The 15249-nt window shown below is 47.7% G+C and overlaps 1 protein-coding gene across 4 annotated transcripts in view; it reads right to left on the bottom strand.

The window, feature by feature from the left end:
* Positions 1–1046: 1046 nt before the first annotated feature.
* The window catches only part of SLC4A1AP (solute carrier family 4 member 1 adaptor protein), a 35660-nt gene continuing 21457 nt past the window's right edge, over positions 1047–15249 (bottom strand). The window contains exons 9-15 of one of the 4 annotated variants that reach the window (XM_075535289.1): positions 15099–15210; positions 11145–11274; positions 7298–7384; positions 6381–6448; positions 5607–5700; positions 3878–3947; positions 1047–1760 (exon numbers count right to left, since the gene is read on the bottom strand). In XM_075535289.1, the coding sequence (XP_075391404.1) occupies positions 3910–3947; positions 5607–5700; positions 6381–6448; positions 7298–7384; positions 11145–11274; positions 15099–15210 (529 nt within the window). In that variant the 3' untranslated portion in view covers positions 1047–1760; positions 3878–3909. The remainder of the gene's footprint in view (positions 1761–3877; positions 3948–5606; positions 5701–6380; positions 6449–7297; positions 7385–11144; positions 11275–15098; positions 15211–15249) is intronic. The other 3 variants (XM_075535291.1, XM_075535290.1, XM_075535292.1) reach the window with 3 other exon arrangements.

Here is a 15249-nt window from a genome sequence, read left to right as displayed (position 1 = left end):
AGTTACGGTTGTGTCAACGTGCCTGCGTCTGAACGCTCAGTGGTTTGGGTAGTTAGCATGTAGTTGTCCCTCATGGTGAGATCTAATAGAATGTCATCAATTCCAGGCTAAGAGCTGCTATGAGCAACCAATCAATCCAAAGGGATTTTCCTCAGGGGTGTGGTCTGCTTCCAATATATGTGGATCCTCTGGTAAAGTTTGCTTGAGTTTACTGGGTCTGCATCCTGCAAGGCTTATCATCTGACCTCTGGCTCCTTGAACTTGAGCTAGAAGCCTGCCCATCGTGGGAGTTAGCAGCACCGTCTCCTCATCTGCTGATCGTGGCTTCATTTGCCTCTGCATCTAGAAGTACGATATTTGAATTGCTGATCTTGGGTTCAAAGGGGCCCCTGCAGCTCTGTGAACCAGAAGGGCATCTGACCCATGGAGTTGGCACTTGCTGTCTCTACAACTATAGGCGCCATTTCCTTGAACTAATTACGTCTATACGTGGGAGTAGATTGTGTAGAGCTGTTGGCTGCAAGGTCAGTGGTTCAAACCTACCAGTTGCTCCACAAGAGACAAGACTACACTGTTTGTTCCTGTAAGGAGATAGTACTTTATTTTTCTCCCCAGTGAATGAGTGCCCACAACCAGAATAATCATCTCCATTCTGTTCCCAGGACTAAAGATGAAAGAATCCACTGTCCAAGATTAGGGCCAGTCTTGAAAAGTCCTGTGTGTCCTTGGCCTCTCACCTTGCCGGCTGGTGCCACGCCTTCCTTCCTCAGGAAGACAGCAACCGTTCTCCGGCTGCTCTTCTGAGATGCAGACTTATCTAGTCAGCTTCTTTCTTGACATCTTCACGTAGATGTCTTGGAGGCACACTGAGCTCAACTGAAAGAACCCCATGTCCTCTCTACTGGGGCCACAGCATTCTCCTGTTGATCAGCTCTGTCTTCAGCCACACCCCAGAACTTCCCAAGTTACTTCCTGTCTGAAGAATACAAGGGGCCAGGAAGTAAGAGGCCAAGATACCTTCCTGAATTTCTGCATGTTTCCAGAAAGGTGAGAAGCCCCATAGCAGGACGAGCTTATTTGCCCCCGTATTGGAGGATGGGTATCGCATATGACGGTCAGAGTCCTGGACATCCAGATGTTCTTATCAGGAGCCTGGGGCATGAACAAGTGCAAGGGGCCTTCCTGTGTGCTGACAGGGTGGTTTGCTCTCCAACCTGGCGGAGGACTGTTACAGTTCTATGGTTTAGTGTCTATCAATTTCCAGTCCCAAACACGAGAGGGACACCCAGGGCAATGCCCATGGCGTGGCTTCATATTTCAACACCCACCTGAGGAAGCAAATTTGGTGACTCCTAGGCTCAACTCCAGAGTAGGCTATTGTTCATGAGAAGGTGTCTCTAAGCTATGGTCAGTCTGGGCCTTTAAGTCAACATGAGAGGCATCTTTGCCTTCTCGTTTAAGAGGGCCCCTTCTCTCATTTTACTTATTTGCAAACTTTATGGTTCCTTTTTTACATACGTACATACAAACATAAATACCACATTCAGAAGAACAGGGGAGGGGATACATTAAGAAAGCCACTGCAGAGAAGAAAAGACAGGGAACAGATCTGACGGGGGATCTCCGAGCTCCCGCTCCGGCTCCGTCGTGCGGTACTCTCCCCGAGCCCCGCATCGCTTGGTCCACAGGCCTTCTCTGGGCTCTGGGGCGTCAATAGCCATACTTGTCGTTGAGGTGTGTCCTGCCATCTCCACTTTGGCCTAGAGTACGCAAGAAGAAATACAGTCACTATTCAGCGTCAGGGAGGAAAAAATACATCAGTGGGCCAAAAATAAACAGATAGTTTTCTCCTACAAGAAAAAAATTTACTTTTTATATACATTTATTCCTATCCTTGCTGCACTTCTTAAACCAAGCACACCTATAACTAAATTTCTACTAATTACCATATACACTGGCATATAAGCCAAGGTTTTTTTAAAAATCATTTTATTGGGGGCTCGTACAACTCTTGTCACAATCCATACACCCATCCATTGTGTCAGCACTTTTGTACATTTGTTGCCATCATCATTCTCAAAACATTTGTTTTCTACTTGAGCCCTTGGTATCAGCTCATTTTTCCCCTCCCTACCCCCGCCCCCTTGAACCCTTGATAATTTATAAATTATTATTATTTTGTCATATCTTACACTGTCTGACATCTCCCTTCACCTACTTCTCCACTATCCTTCCCCCAAGGAGGTTATATGTAGATCCTTGTAATCTGTGGCCCCTTTCTCCCTCACCTTCCCTCCACCAACCCGGTATCACCACTCTCACCACTTGTCCTGAAGGATTCAATCATCTGTCACAGATTCCCTGTGTTTCCAGTTCCTGTCTATACCAGTATACATCCTCTGATCCAGCCGGATTTGTAAGGTAGAATTGGGATCATGATAGTGGGGGGGAGGAAGCATTCAAGAACTAGAGGAAAACTGTATTATTTCATCATTGCTACACTGTACCCTGAGTGGCTCGTCTCCTCCATTCACAATGCTATGATTTTTTTTTATTTGATGCCTGATACCTGATCCCTTTGACACCTTGTGATCTCACAGGCTGGTGTGCTTCTTCCATGTGGACTTTGTTGTTTCTCAGTTAAATGACTGCCTGTTTTTCTTCAAGTGCTTAAGACCCCAGATGCTATGTCTTTTGGTAGGTGGGCACCATCAGCTTTCCTCACCACATTTGCTTATGCACCCACTTGGTCTTCGGTGATCGTATTGGGATAGGCTGGTATATAAACCGAGTTTTCCAGCACATTTTTAATGGTAAAACTCGGGGCCTTGGCTGATATACTCCAGTATATGCGGTAATTACTAAGTCTATTACCAACTCAATCCATACAGGAAGCAACCCGGATGACGACTTGGGCAGATAAGCGCCTCAAAAGTGTCCCAACACAAGGGCTTCAAGGCAAGCCTCTAAAACAGACAGTTTGATAATATCTTTTAAATGCTCAGGGTCTCTGATCCATCAAGTGAACTTTAATGGATCTTCTTCTACCGCTGCCCCCCTTGCAAAGCTGCGCATGTTAGAGCTTAGTTATTGCCGAGTCGTTTGAGCTGTCAGGAGACCCCCCCCACACACACACACACAAATCAAGGAAGCTGGTGAAATAAGCGAAGGCATACGCTTACCATGAAAAGAAAGCGCAATCTCTAAGTAGGTATGGGAGGAGCCCATGACCCACACACTCCTGTGGCGTACCCCAGATTTAGATTCCTTTATAAGCATTTTATACATGTAAGATTTCTTAAGGAACTTGATAATATTTGGTTGTACTTAGAGAGAGAAAAAACTACGTGAACAAGGCACAGCCACAAAACTTTTTCATTTAATGTAAAAAATAAAATTGAAAATGTATACAAAAGTAAAGAGACACATATAATGAATTCCCAGGTAATACTCAACATGTGGCTGATTCTTAACTTTCCTCCACCACTGGATTCTTTGAGGAAAATCCCAGAGGGCATTCTGTGCATGCCTCCAGAAAGTAAGCACTTCCGAAAAACCTTTACAAAAGCCAACCTCAATATCAGACTTTTAAAAGACCAGCAGTGTTTTCTGAATGCCATCAATCTCCACCCCGTGTTCCAATTTCACCAACTGGCTCATGCTTTCTTTTGACGGAGAGGATGTGTATTTGAATAAGGGTCCAGTCTGGTTGGTACATTTCTAGCGATGAATCTACCTGCCCCCCCCAGGAGGGAGGATTTACACACCACACCCTTGTAACTTCACAAAACTGTGAACATTAAATAGATACACTGCCATTTAAAATCTAAATAACTAAAACTTAAAGCCAAACCCACAAAAGTTGAGAGTACTTTACCTTCAGGAGGGACCCAGACACAGTAGTCGGGGTCATCTTCCGGGTATGTGGAAGAAAGGGGGGGTGGGACCTGCAACGATAAGATGGTTGATTTCATTCAAAGCCATTCAACTCTAAGCACCCTATCCTGCGGCTGCCAGTGAACAACCGCCAGAGAGCAGTTTCTCCTACAGGTCGGGGCTCCAGCGCCCGCCGTGGGAGGCTCTTTCTGGGAAATGTCTGTGAAGCTCCAGCTAGTGGCTTGCAGTGAGCGCTTTCCGTGCGGGTGCGAGGCCTTTAGCAAAGCTGTGTGGCAGCAGCTGCTGAATGGCAGAACCCACCCGGGCCGCCGCCTTGCAATCGCTCTGGGACTACCGTGTCCCTGCAAAACCGTGTGCTCGGTCATTCATTCGCAACCAACAGGCAGGATCCATCTCGGGGAAACTATTCACTAGAGCCGATCGGGAGAGAAGAAAGCCCCTGATGTCCTGATCCATTTCCAGATGGGGAACAGACACGATATCGAAAGGAGTCCACTGCATTCTACCAGAGTAAGAGGAAGGAAATAACTGTCACTCAAATGCCCTCATGTGGGCAAACTAGGGCAGGAAGGCGGAGTCGCAAACTAACAAGAGATCACTGAATGTGAGACGGTATAGGGAGGAGGGCGGATGGGGACTAGAATGAGAATGACAACAAGGGATTCCAAACACAAAAAGTCAAAAATAAAGAGAAAAGGTAGCTTCTGAGGCTGCGTCTATACAACCAAATACCTCCCGGGGTCTGGCTTCTTTGGCTGTTTCGGGTCATGGTTTCATGGGACATCCAGCTGGCTGACCTACCCAATCAGTGCCTCTCTGCTATGTCCTCGTTTCGTTTTTAAGAAGCCTGCAAGCAGCCATCTAAGGCAGGACAGTCAGTCTGTTCACCTGGAGCCGTCAAGAGGGAGAAGAGGCGGGGACAGGAGACAGTGAGGGAATGGTGGCGACCTGCCTCCATCCACAAACACCTCCTTTGCCATGAACACTGATGGTGCCTCCCTAAGTGAACGTTTGAACAAAGCTTCCACAGAAGAATCCCAATCCAAGGGAAGAACATGTAGAATAAAATGGTTCTCGTGGACAAAAGGTTTCTGTAGCTGTGACGGGTAAATGACTCGCTAAAATTCTTGCCCTGAATGAAGTAATCTTTAAACCTTAACAAAAATATTCCTCCCAGGGTCACCTTATAGGGTGGGCTGTGTGACAGTCAGGCTTTTCTATGCCAACATGGCTCCTGTCGGAGCACGAGGGCGGAGTGTGGCCTGTCCCTCAGGTCACAGCTTGACTACAGGGTGACTGGGATAGGTGGCTCTCTCAGGCCAGCCTTTCTCTTCCTCCCTGGAGGAGGCCAGCCACTCTCTCTGCTTCACCTTCCTGTTGAGCCACGTGGAGCCATGCTGACAGCCGAGCGAGTCCTGAGATGCACCCACCGGCCTGCGATTGTCCTGCATTCTGCACTGTTGCATGTGGCTGCAAACGGACTGAAGGACTGGATCTGGATCTGGACTGGGATGTTTTCTTGATATCCAATTACTCCGAGCTATAAAGCTCTCTCTTATACACATATGAGTGTCACTGGATCTGATTCTGCAGTCAGCCCAGTCTGACACAGGCTGCTAACGGCCAGGTCAGCAGTTGAAACCATCAGCCCCTCTGGGGGAGAATGACTGTAAAGAATTACAGCCTGGGATCCCAAGGGACAGTCCTACCTTGTCCTGTAGGGTCACTATGAGATGGAACCAATTCAAGGACACAGAGTTTGGAGTTTTTTGTCCATCTAATCAATTCTGGCTCATAGAGACCCTATAAGATATAAGGGTATAAGAGCCTATAAGATACAAGGACCTACAAGAGTAGACTTGTCTCTTAAGAGTTTATAAGACTGTAAATCTTTATGAGATAAGACAGCCTTATCTTTTTCCTTAGAAGCAGCTGGTGCTAACTGAACTTGCGGTTAGAAGTTCATTATCTAAGCTACACTGCCACAAGGGTTTGGTTAACTAGTCAAAAAAAAGGTCTAGTGTGAGCATTATGCTCTTTAAGGATTATCTATGGTGGGCTCAAATTGATAACAGCAACCCTGCAGGACAGGGTAGAACTGCACTTGTGGGTTTCCGAGACAGCCACTCTTTATTGCAGTAGAAGCCCTGTCTTTCTCTGGCAGAACGGCTGGTGGTTTTGAACTGCTGACCTTGCAGCTAGCAGCCCAATCCATAACCACTATGCCACTAGGACTCCTTATATATAGTAACTTTATGCAAAGAAGGTGAAAATGTCATAAATTGGACATTTGGAAAGTGTTGAGTTAGTGTATGTCAACAATAATACAATAAGTAAAATTGAGAAAGAAAGCGCACCAACAAAAGAAAGCCCCTATTTCTAGGAGCGGGGCTCATGAGGTAGCTGAGAACGCTGCTGAACCCAATCCCCCAGACCCTTTCTTCCGGAAGTGGCTCCCGGCAAAGGGGTTTGTCTCTGCTTACCTTACTGGGGCCGGCAGCTTCCGTTTGCTTCTGTTCACCTCTGCTTCTCTCACGTGCATTCTTGGAGACTAATTTTTTAGGAAAAAGGGGCAGTAGTTATTTTTAGAAAAAGGAATCAAGGAAGGAGACATTCCTCAAAAGAGTCAATTTAATGATCCAATAAAACACGCCAGTGACCATGTGACCTCAACAATTCCTTCCAGCTCCCCAACTGCCAGTGAGTCAATTCTGACTCCTAGTGACAGTCTTGGGCTGGCCAGGCTTCACAGATGGATGTGACCTCATCTTCCCCCTGAAGCAGCGGGGGTGGGGGGGGTGGGCTGGAACTGCTCACCTGGCAGTTAGCAGCCCAACCCGTCACCCAGCAGACTCCTCTCCTAAAAGGCCTGCGATGGCTACGGCCAGAGCGGTCGGGAGAGACTTATCCTCCAACAGGGGCTGATTTTCAGATCCGGAGCCCACCCCGCGAGCTGGCACAGCATCACCCCACCCGAGACGGGAAAGGAAAAGCAGGCTGATGCCAGGATTCCCCTGGCCAGACGCTGCCAGTAAATCCGGAACAAGAGAATCTTACAAGAGCAGCATTTAGTTCACCACGTTTCTTGATTAGTGTGGGAATCACTCCCATGGCAGGCACCTGATTTCATGCCGGAGGGCGTGGCACAGCCAGAGGGAAACATGTGACCATGAGGTGCTTGTGCGCCAGGGAGAGAGAGCCTTGAGACGGCCGGGCATGAGGAGAAAGGCAGGTGGGATGGCACCGACTGCCACGTCGCGCACATTCCACCTTCTCCTGTGCGTTGGCAGCCGCGTGGGCCAGTGTCACTGGCTGCTCTCAGGGCAGCTGCCAATCTGCCCTCTAACAGCACAGGGCTGCCGGAGTGCACAGCAGCACTGGACGCAGCTGCCCCACTTGCCTGAAGGCTCCTGGAGGGATGTGGCGGGATCGCAGGTCTCTGGCTCATCTCTTGTCTCTGGCACCCGGCCGAGCGGGGGCATGCTCCCTGTAAACAGCAGTGCAGAAGCACACTGTCACTGTCTCACTCCCGGAGAGCAGAACAAGAACGGCTAAGTACGGACAGCATCACCCAATGGGACGACCCTCCGCTCTACAACGTAGTTGGGTTTCCAGTCAGCGTGCTTCCAGATGTCTAGCAGGGAACCACATTTCCCACTTGAAAAAAGTGGCCAATGGTGACACACAATTTTTTGGTAAAACTTACAAAAAGCTTAACAATACGAACGCTGCTTGGCCTAGAAACCCTACTGCTAGGAGCTCATTCACAGCAAAGGCTCAGCAAGGAGCCCCGAGAGCGACGACATGCTGACATGAGCCAGCAAGTCGACCACGAGGGCCCGGGCCCTCACTGAAAACCACATCTTCACAGAGTATTTTAAGACTTGGGAAAAACAGGTCACAAGATAGCACGCATCGGAGAGCAAATGCCTTGAGAATGATTGGGGCAGGGAAGGTATGGATGTGCTTTATACAATTGATGTATGTATATGTATGGATTGTGATAAGAGTTGTATGAGTCCCTAATAAAATGTAAAAAAAAAAGAAAGTACGTGGCAACTTTTAACATAGATGGGATTATCGATGAACTTCAAGAGCTAATTTCTCATTAGAAACCACGGAGACTAGATAATGACAGAGTGCAGACTGCAGAGTGTAGAAAAAAATACCATTAAGAACCTATATCTAATAACACTATCTTTCAAAAATGAACAAGAAATTAATAGAAAAAAAAAAGATAGCACGCATCATGTGATCCCAATGTTATAATAAATAGATAATAGAGAAGAAAGAAAACACTAGCATCTCCCTCATTAGTTGCAGATTCATTATTTTCTTATAAATCAACATTTCAAATCTGTAATATTTTTGCATATGCATGTTTACTTCGGTCTCTACACAAAACACAATAATCATTGTTCCTCTTCCTGCCATCTGTCTACATGCCACCCTCACAACGCCTGAGTCTAAGCGGGGACTCAGGAAAGAGTATGCCCCAGTGCCTCGGTGGCATGTTTGAAAAGGCCAGGCACCGTGCCAGGCTCTGAGCAATAAACGAGGGCTACAACTCAGGAAGATTTGCCTCACGCAGATACAGAAACAGCAACTTTGCTGATGCTCAAGCCATTGGAAGTGAGTCCAGAGAAGGGCTGCCTACAGGCCTGGTGTTCTCCCACGCACCAGCCTAGCTCACGGTCAACGTACACGCGGTATAGAGAGAAAAAAGAAAGCACAGCTGCGCGCCCCCCCATGCCCATCTGTACTGTTGTTCCGCATGCTCCCCATTTCCTGCGAGATCTTAATCTTGCCAAGCAGGTGGACTACCCTTGATATTTCTCAGGAAAATAACCTCTTTTTTACAAGGGACAGGAAGATATTGGGAAAACCAACAATGATCTGTGGGGGTGGGATTGGACACGTTTTTCTTCTTTGGGTTCTTACGTGTGACCTTAAATGTCTAGAATGGACATAAATTCCTTTTATAATCAGAAGATGGTATCATTTATTTTAAATGAGTGCATTTCCTCTGTTCATAGTGCTAATCACTTATTTGACAAAGCGGGTGGCATGCCAGGGTCTCGGCTAGGTACCAAGGGTCCCCAAAATAAGGCATGATCTGTCTTGGGAAGTTTAGTCCAAGGGGTAGAATTATGCTTGTGTTAGGAATGGGAAGTAACCTTAGCTGGGGGACATGAATCTCGACACTCCCTGATGACGCCTCTCACCCGCCCTCCTGCCCTGCCTGCCTCGTAGCCCCGGCAGACCCAGGCTCGTCCTGTGTTCGCTGGGGCTTGAAGGTCACAGTTTCACTTTTCTGGAGACCTGAAGCAGACTATAAATACAGTTGACCTGTGAACAACACCAGTTTGCACGCACAGGTCCAGACAAATACATGGACTTCTTTTCCAATAAACATATTGTACGCAGCTAATGAAGGATTCCGTGGGGAAAATGTTGAATGATGCAGGAAGCCTCAAAAGAAAGTGATGGAGTCACGACACCACAGAGAAGCCCGCAGTCGACATTCACAGTTTAAGAGGCAACAGACGGTGCTGAAGGAACAAGTGAAGCTGCACTGAAGGCATTCGCCAACAGCGCGGCTCCAGGAATGAACGGACACCACTCGCAGCGTTTCCACACGCTGACGAAGCACTGGAAGGATCACTGATTCAGGTCACATTAGGTGACAGCTATTTGGCCAACCAAATAGAAGAGATCCATATTTGTGCCCACTACAAAGTGAGGTGACTCTACAAAATGCAGAAACTATCAAGTAGTAGACTGCAACTCAATGATGTAAAGAAGACAAAACTCCTCCAAACTGGAGCAACAGACGACATCAGGATAAAGGGTCCACGTGGAAACAGCCGCCAAGAGATCAAGCGGCACATTGCATGGGAATCACCTGCACAAGAGCTCTTCCAAGGGCAGATGAGCAAGGCTGTCCCCTTGGGGACAAAGGTGTGCCTGACCCAATCACCTCATAAGCACGTGGGAATTGGGACAGTGAATAAAGAAGATCCCGGAAATTTTGATATACTGGAATTACGATGTTGACAAGAACACTGAAGGCACCAGGGTCTCGAAAGAAGTACAGTCCGAACGCGCCTTACAACGAAGGACGGCAGCAGCAGTACTGTGGCATCCTGCTGGATAAAGCAGAAGGCTCGAGGACGTGGCCTGGCGCAGTGGCTACAACAAGGGGCTCAGACACAGCACTGAGGGTGAGGCAGGCCGGGCGGTGTTTCTTTCTGCTGTCTATAGGGTCACTGAACTACAACCAGGTGACATGGACACTGACACCACAGGGAATGGTGGGAGGAGGACTGACACTGTATAGAAAATAAAAAAGACAAATGACGATATATTTCCGTGGAGTTACACCAAATGTGCCTACCTCTCCAGCCTCCCTTTCCGTCTCCTCCCTTCTTCCACCGCTGCCCTGAGGCCGAGAGATCACCTCCCCCACTGCCTCCTCCCCCTCAACCTACTCACATGAAGGCAATCACCGTGGCCACAGACATGGGGACTTAGAGTTTCAATACAATGCAGTACGGTATCGTTCCTCATGATTTTCTTAGAACGGTGATTTTCTCTAGCTTATTTTATCGTAGGAACCTAATACAATACCTAAGTCACTGCCCCTGTGAGTGTCTAAGACTGTAACTCTTTTTTCTTCTTTTTCTTTTACTGTAACTTTTTGGTAGTAGAAAGCCCTATCTTTCTCCCTCGGAGCAGCTGGTGGTTTTGAACTGCTGGCCTGGTGTTTAGCAGGCCAATATGTAACTACCACACCATCAGGGCTCCTGTACAACACATACACATACAAAATGTCTACCAACTGACTGCGTTGTTGGTAAGGCAAGCAGCCCACAGGCTAGTAGCAATTCAGATTTGGGGTGGTTAAAAGCCATACGTGGATGTTTGATTCTGTGAGGGTGGGTGGGTCAGCAACCTTACATGCTGTGTTGTTCGAGGGTCACCTGTACCTGCACTTAATCTGCAATGGGGACAGATAGAAGGGCTGGAAGTCAGAGGAAGAAGACCAAGAGACAGACCAGCGTTCCTCGCGACGAGGCGCAGGCTAGACCAGGGCTTCGATGCAGGTTGGGTGCAGTGCCTGTGAGTAGCACAGGGAGCAGGGGAGAGGCGGCCGTGGCCTTTTGCTTCTTAAGAACAAGGGAAGCCTCTGGGAGGGCTCCTTTCGGGCCCTGCAGCTCCTGGCTGCTTCTCAGGCTGTAGCTCACCACTGCGCTCCTCCACTGTCTTCTTGCCGCACTCCTCCTCCTCCTCCTCTTCCTCCTCCTCTTCTACTTCCGGATCGTCTTTCATTCTCATCAGCGTTGGAGGGAGTTCTGGACGCTTAGGGGGTAACTTCTATAAGGGAAGCAAAACTGTGAACACAGAGTTCAAGATGAAGACAAAAAAGAGACAAATCTTTCCCGCGGTTAAGCTCATGGTGAAATGCCCAGTCTCCTTCTAGGTTAATAAGCCCTGCCCAAGTCTGCTGAAAGTAGGACATTCACACAAAATTTTACCTACCTATGACCCTCATGAACTTTAGCACCTATCTGGATTACTTTCTGAAATTAAAAGCATATCAACCTGAAAACCCTTGATGAAGCTTATAAGGAAGAAAAGCCTTTATCTGTGCAGCAGCAGCAAGAATGCTGCCCGGCATCTTAAAGACGGTGATGTATTACTACACCTTCTAGGAAATACAGGCATCCCTGTATTTTGGCGAAGAATTTGCTTCACCAAAACACTGTCAGTTTGGACCCAGAGCCACGGGGAGCCGGCGAGGCAGCCTGCAGAGCGCGCGATCAGAAGCCCCGCGAGGGAGGCAGCTGTCGAGTCAGTGCAGACGCGACAGCAGCAGGTTTGGTTTCGGTGGGTTCTAGGAATCAAGCAAATCCAAACTCCTAGAGACACAGAATCTGTGTGCTGCTTTTCAATTAGACGCAACACCACGTAAGTCAGCACAGAGATCCTGAGGAAAAGGAAGGGGTTTCTTAGAGACTTGGTCCAAGGAGTCTACTCACGGCTTTCCAGTAAGGGTAATGATCAGGAAGGTTCTCAGAGTTCACGACAGATAGGGCACCGAATCATACGTGGGCATATTATCTTTGTAACACAGGATTTCAGCGAACCTCTAGGGAGAGCTTTTCTGTGAGGAAATTTTCTACTTAAAACAGGTACAAGTTGGCTGGCCCTACTATGAGACATGATGCCCCTCAGTGACTAAGGGCAATACAGGGGACAGCACCGGAGACACAGTGTGGGAATTGCACCTGACCTGATCCCACCACACCGAGGCAAATCACTGGGGGAGTGCAGCGGAACAGTAAGGGAATGGAGTGGCAAGGTCCCCAGGGAATGCTGAAAGTGGACTTTGGGGCCAGGGCGTGGTGCCCCAACAGACTGGACTGGAAAACGCTCCTAAGGGCCAGCAAACGATCCCTGAACTAACTACAAGCTTTTCTCTTGTGAACTGTTTTGTTCTGTTCTTTTTCAGTGGTTTGTTTTGGTTGTTTTATTGTCTGGTTGTATACTGTTGCTTTGTTTTCCTCTGTCTAGTTTTCGTGCATGTTAGTGACTCCACAGGTCTGTCTGAATAGGACAGGCTGGATGAACTATCTGGATGAAAAACAACGGGACCGACAGTTCCGGGGGGACTTGGGGTGGGGGGGTAGGGGGGGTAAGGAAGTGGTGTTAACAAACCCAGGGACAAGGGAAAAACATGGGACCCCAAATGGTAGAGAAGGGGGAGTGGCAGGCCTGGTGGGAAACGATCAAGGGTAAGGTTGCTTAGAGAAGAGGTATACTCTAGCCCAGGTGGCGATGAAGCATGGTGGTAGGGCAGGAGGAAGGTCAAGGGAGATGGAGGAAAGAGCTAGGAGTCAAAGGGCATTCATGGAGGTCTAGACAAAGACATGTACATGCAAATATATATAGGAGGATGGGGAAATAGATCTATGTGTCTATATTTATAGGTCAAGTATTAAGGTGGCGGAAGGACCTTGGGCCTCTACTCAAACACTCCCTCAATGCATGAATACCTTCTTTTATTAAATTGGAACTCTATGATGCTCACTCTCCCAACACAACGGCTGGAGCCAAAGTGGGTGAACAAGTAAATGTGGTGAAGAAAGCTGATGGTGCCCGGCTATCAAAAGAGATCGTGACTGGGGTCTTAAAGGCTTGAAGATAAACAAGCGGCCATCTAGCTCAGAAGCAACAAAGTCCACATGGAAGAACACACCAGCCTGTGTGATCGAGTGGTCCCAAAGGGATCAGTTACCAGGCATCAAAGAACAAAAAATCATATCATTGACTGCACACCTCCATGATAGGATCGCTGAAGACAAATGGGTGCATAAGCAAATGTGGTGAAGAAAGCTGATGGTGCCCGGCTATCAAAAGAGATAGTGTCTGGGGTCTTAAAGGCTTGATGGTGAACAAGCGGCCATCTAGCTCAGAAGCAAATAAGCCCACATGGAAGAAGCACACCGGCCAGTGCGATCACGAGGTGCCCAAGGGACCAGGTATAAGGCATCATGCAAAAAAAAAAAAGATATAAGTGTGTGTATGTATGTGTATATATGTGTATATGTATATATGTATGTGTATATATGTATATATATATATCATATTAAATGAAGGGGGAAGTGCAGAGTGGAGACCCAAGGCCCAAGTGTCGGCTAATGGAGATCCCCTCATAGAGGGGTTTAGGAGAGGAGATGGGTTAATTAGGGTGTGAGGTAGTATCGATGAAGAACAAAGCTTTCCCCCAGATCCTGGATGCTTCCTCCCCCCAACTACCATGATCCGAATTCTACCTTGCAGGGCTGGATAGGACAGAGGCTGTACACTGGTACATATGAGGGTTGGAGGTACAGGGAATCCAGGGTGGATGATACCTTCAGGACCAAGGGTGTGAGGGACGATGCTGGGAGAGTGGAGGGTGAGTGGGTTGGAAAGGGGGAACTGATTACAAGGATCCACATGTGACCTCTTCCCTGGGAGAGGGACAGCAGAGAAGGGGGGAAGGGAGACTCCAGATAGGGCAAGATTTGACAAAATAACGATGTATAAATTACCAAGGGCATATGAGGGAGGGGGGAATGGGGAGGGAGATGGGGAAAAAAAAGAGGACCTGATGCAAGGGGCTTAAGTGGAGAGCAAATGCCTTGAGAATGATTGGGGCAGGGAATGTATGGATGTGCTTTATACAATTGATGTATGTATATGTATGGATTGTGGTAAGAGTTGTTTGAGTCCCTAATAAAATGTAAAAGAAGAAAAGAGAAAAAAATGATTAGGGCAAAGACTGTACAGATGTGCTTTATACAATTGATGTATGTATATGTATGAACTGTGAAAAGAATTGTATCAGCCCCAATAAATTGTTAAAAAAAAAAAAAAAACAGGTACAAGTTACCGCTAGCCCTCCCCCACACACACAGAGAAGCCTCCCTCCACCGCCAATAACCCCATCGAGACCGGAGGCTGAGACTGCAGACCTCTGTCACCCCAGGGCAGCTGACCCGACCTTGGGGTTCAGCTCTTTGGCTTGGTGAAGACTCTACAGGCGGACTTTCTGAGGTAGGCTGCATGGACAGGGAGAACACACAGTGAGTCTTCATTTCTGCATGTACAGGGAGAACACACCTACCTCAGAGCAGCACAGGGCATTCGAAGGATCATGACACGCGGGAGGCAGGAGACCTGGATCTGCCTCCCAGCCTAGTGATTTCCTGGTGTCTGAGCTTTCTGTAACCTCTCTGAATCCCCTTCCTCCCCGTGAGAGGTACTATTCTCCACACGTCATAAATTTGGGGGAGGATTAAACGAAGCTTGGGAAAGCAGGTGCTTACACTATTGTACTAACCAGTATTAGGTGACGGGGACTATTACAACTGTATATTAGGGAAAGAGAATTTAACCTCGGGGCCTTTTCTTAAATACAGTCTTCACCACAAGTGAATAAACTGGTATTCTAATTTACACATCAGTCACTTCCACCTGGCCTGGCATAAATGGATTCTCCGATTCCTGACAAAGCCAGAATCAACAGGAAAGTCCTGGAGACGCGATTCCCCCCAAGCCCTTGGTCACATTCCAATGGCATGAATCGTTTCTGCAAAATATGGCCCAGGGTAGCTGAAGAGCTAAAAGTCCAACACCGACCCACCACTTACCCCCACAGTTCCAGTTTTTAATTTGAATTTGCTTCCTCCTTTCATGGCGCCAAAAAGAGGCAGCGTAAGCTTTTTAGCTTTGTTTTCTGAATCTGTACTCTGCTTTTCTGTCCTAGGAAGAAAGAACAATTATACACACAGTATCCATTTT

Source organism: Tenrec ecaudatus, chromosome 17, assembly GCF_050624435.1.
Source record: "Tenrec ecaudatus isolate mTenEca1 chromosome 17, mTenEca1.hap1, whole genome shotgun sequence".
In the NCBI taxonomy this organism is placed as follows: Eukaryota; Metazoa; Chordata; class Mammalia; order Afrosoricida; family Tenrecidae; genus Tenrec; species Tenrec ecaudatus.
Note: the sequence above shows the minus strand (reverse complement) of the source record. Positions and strands in the feature narration are given on the sequence as shown.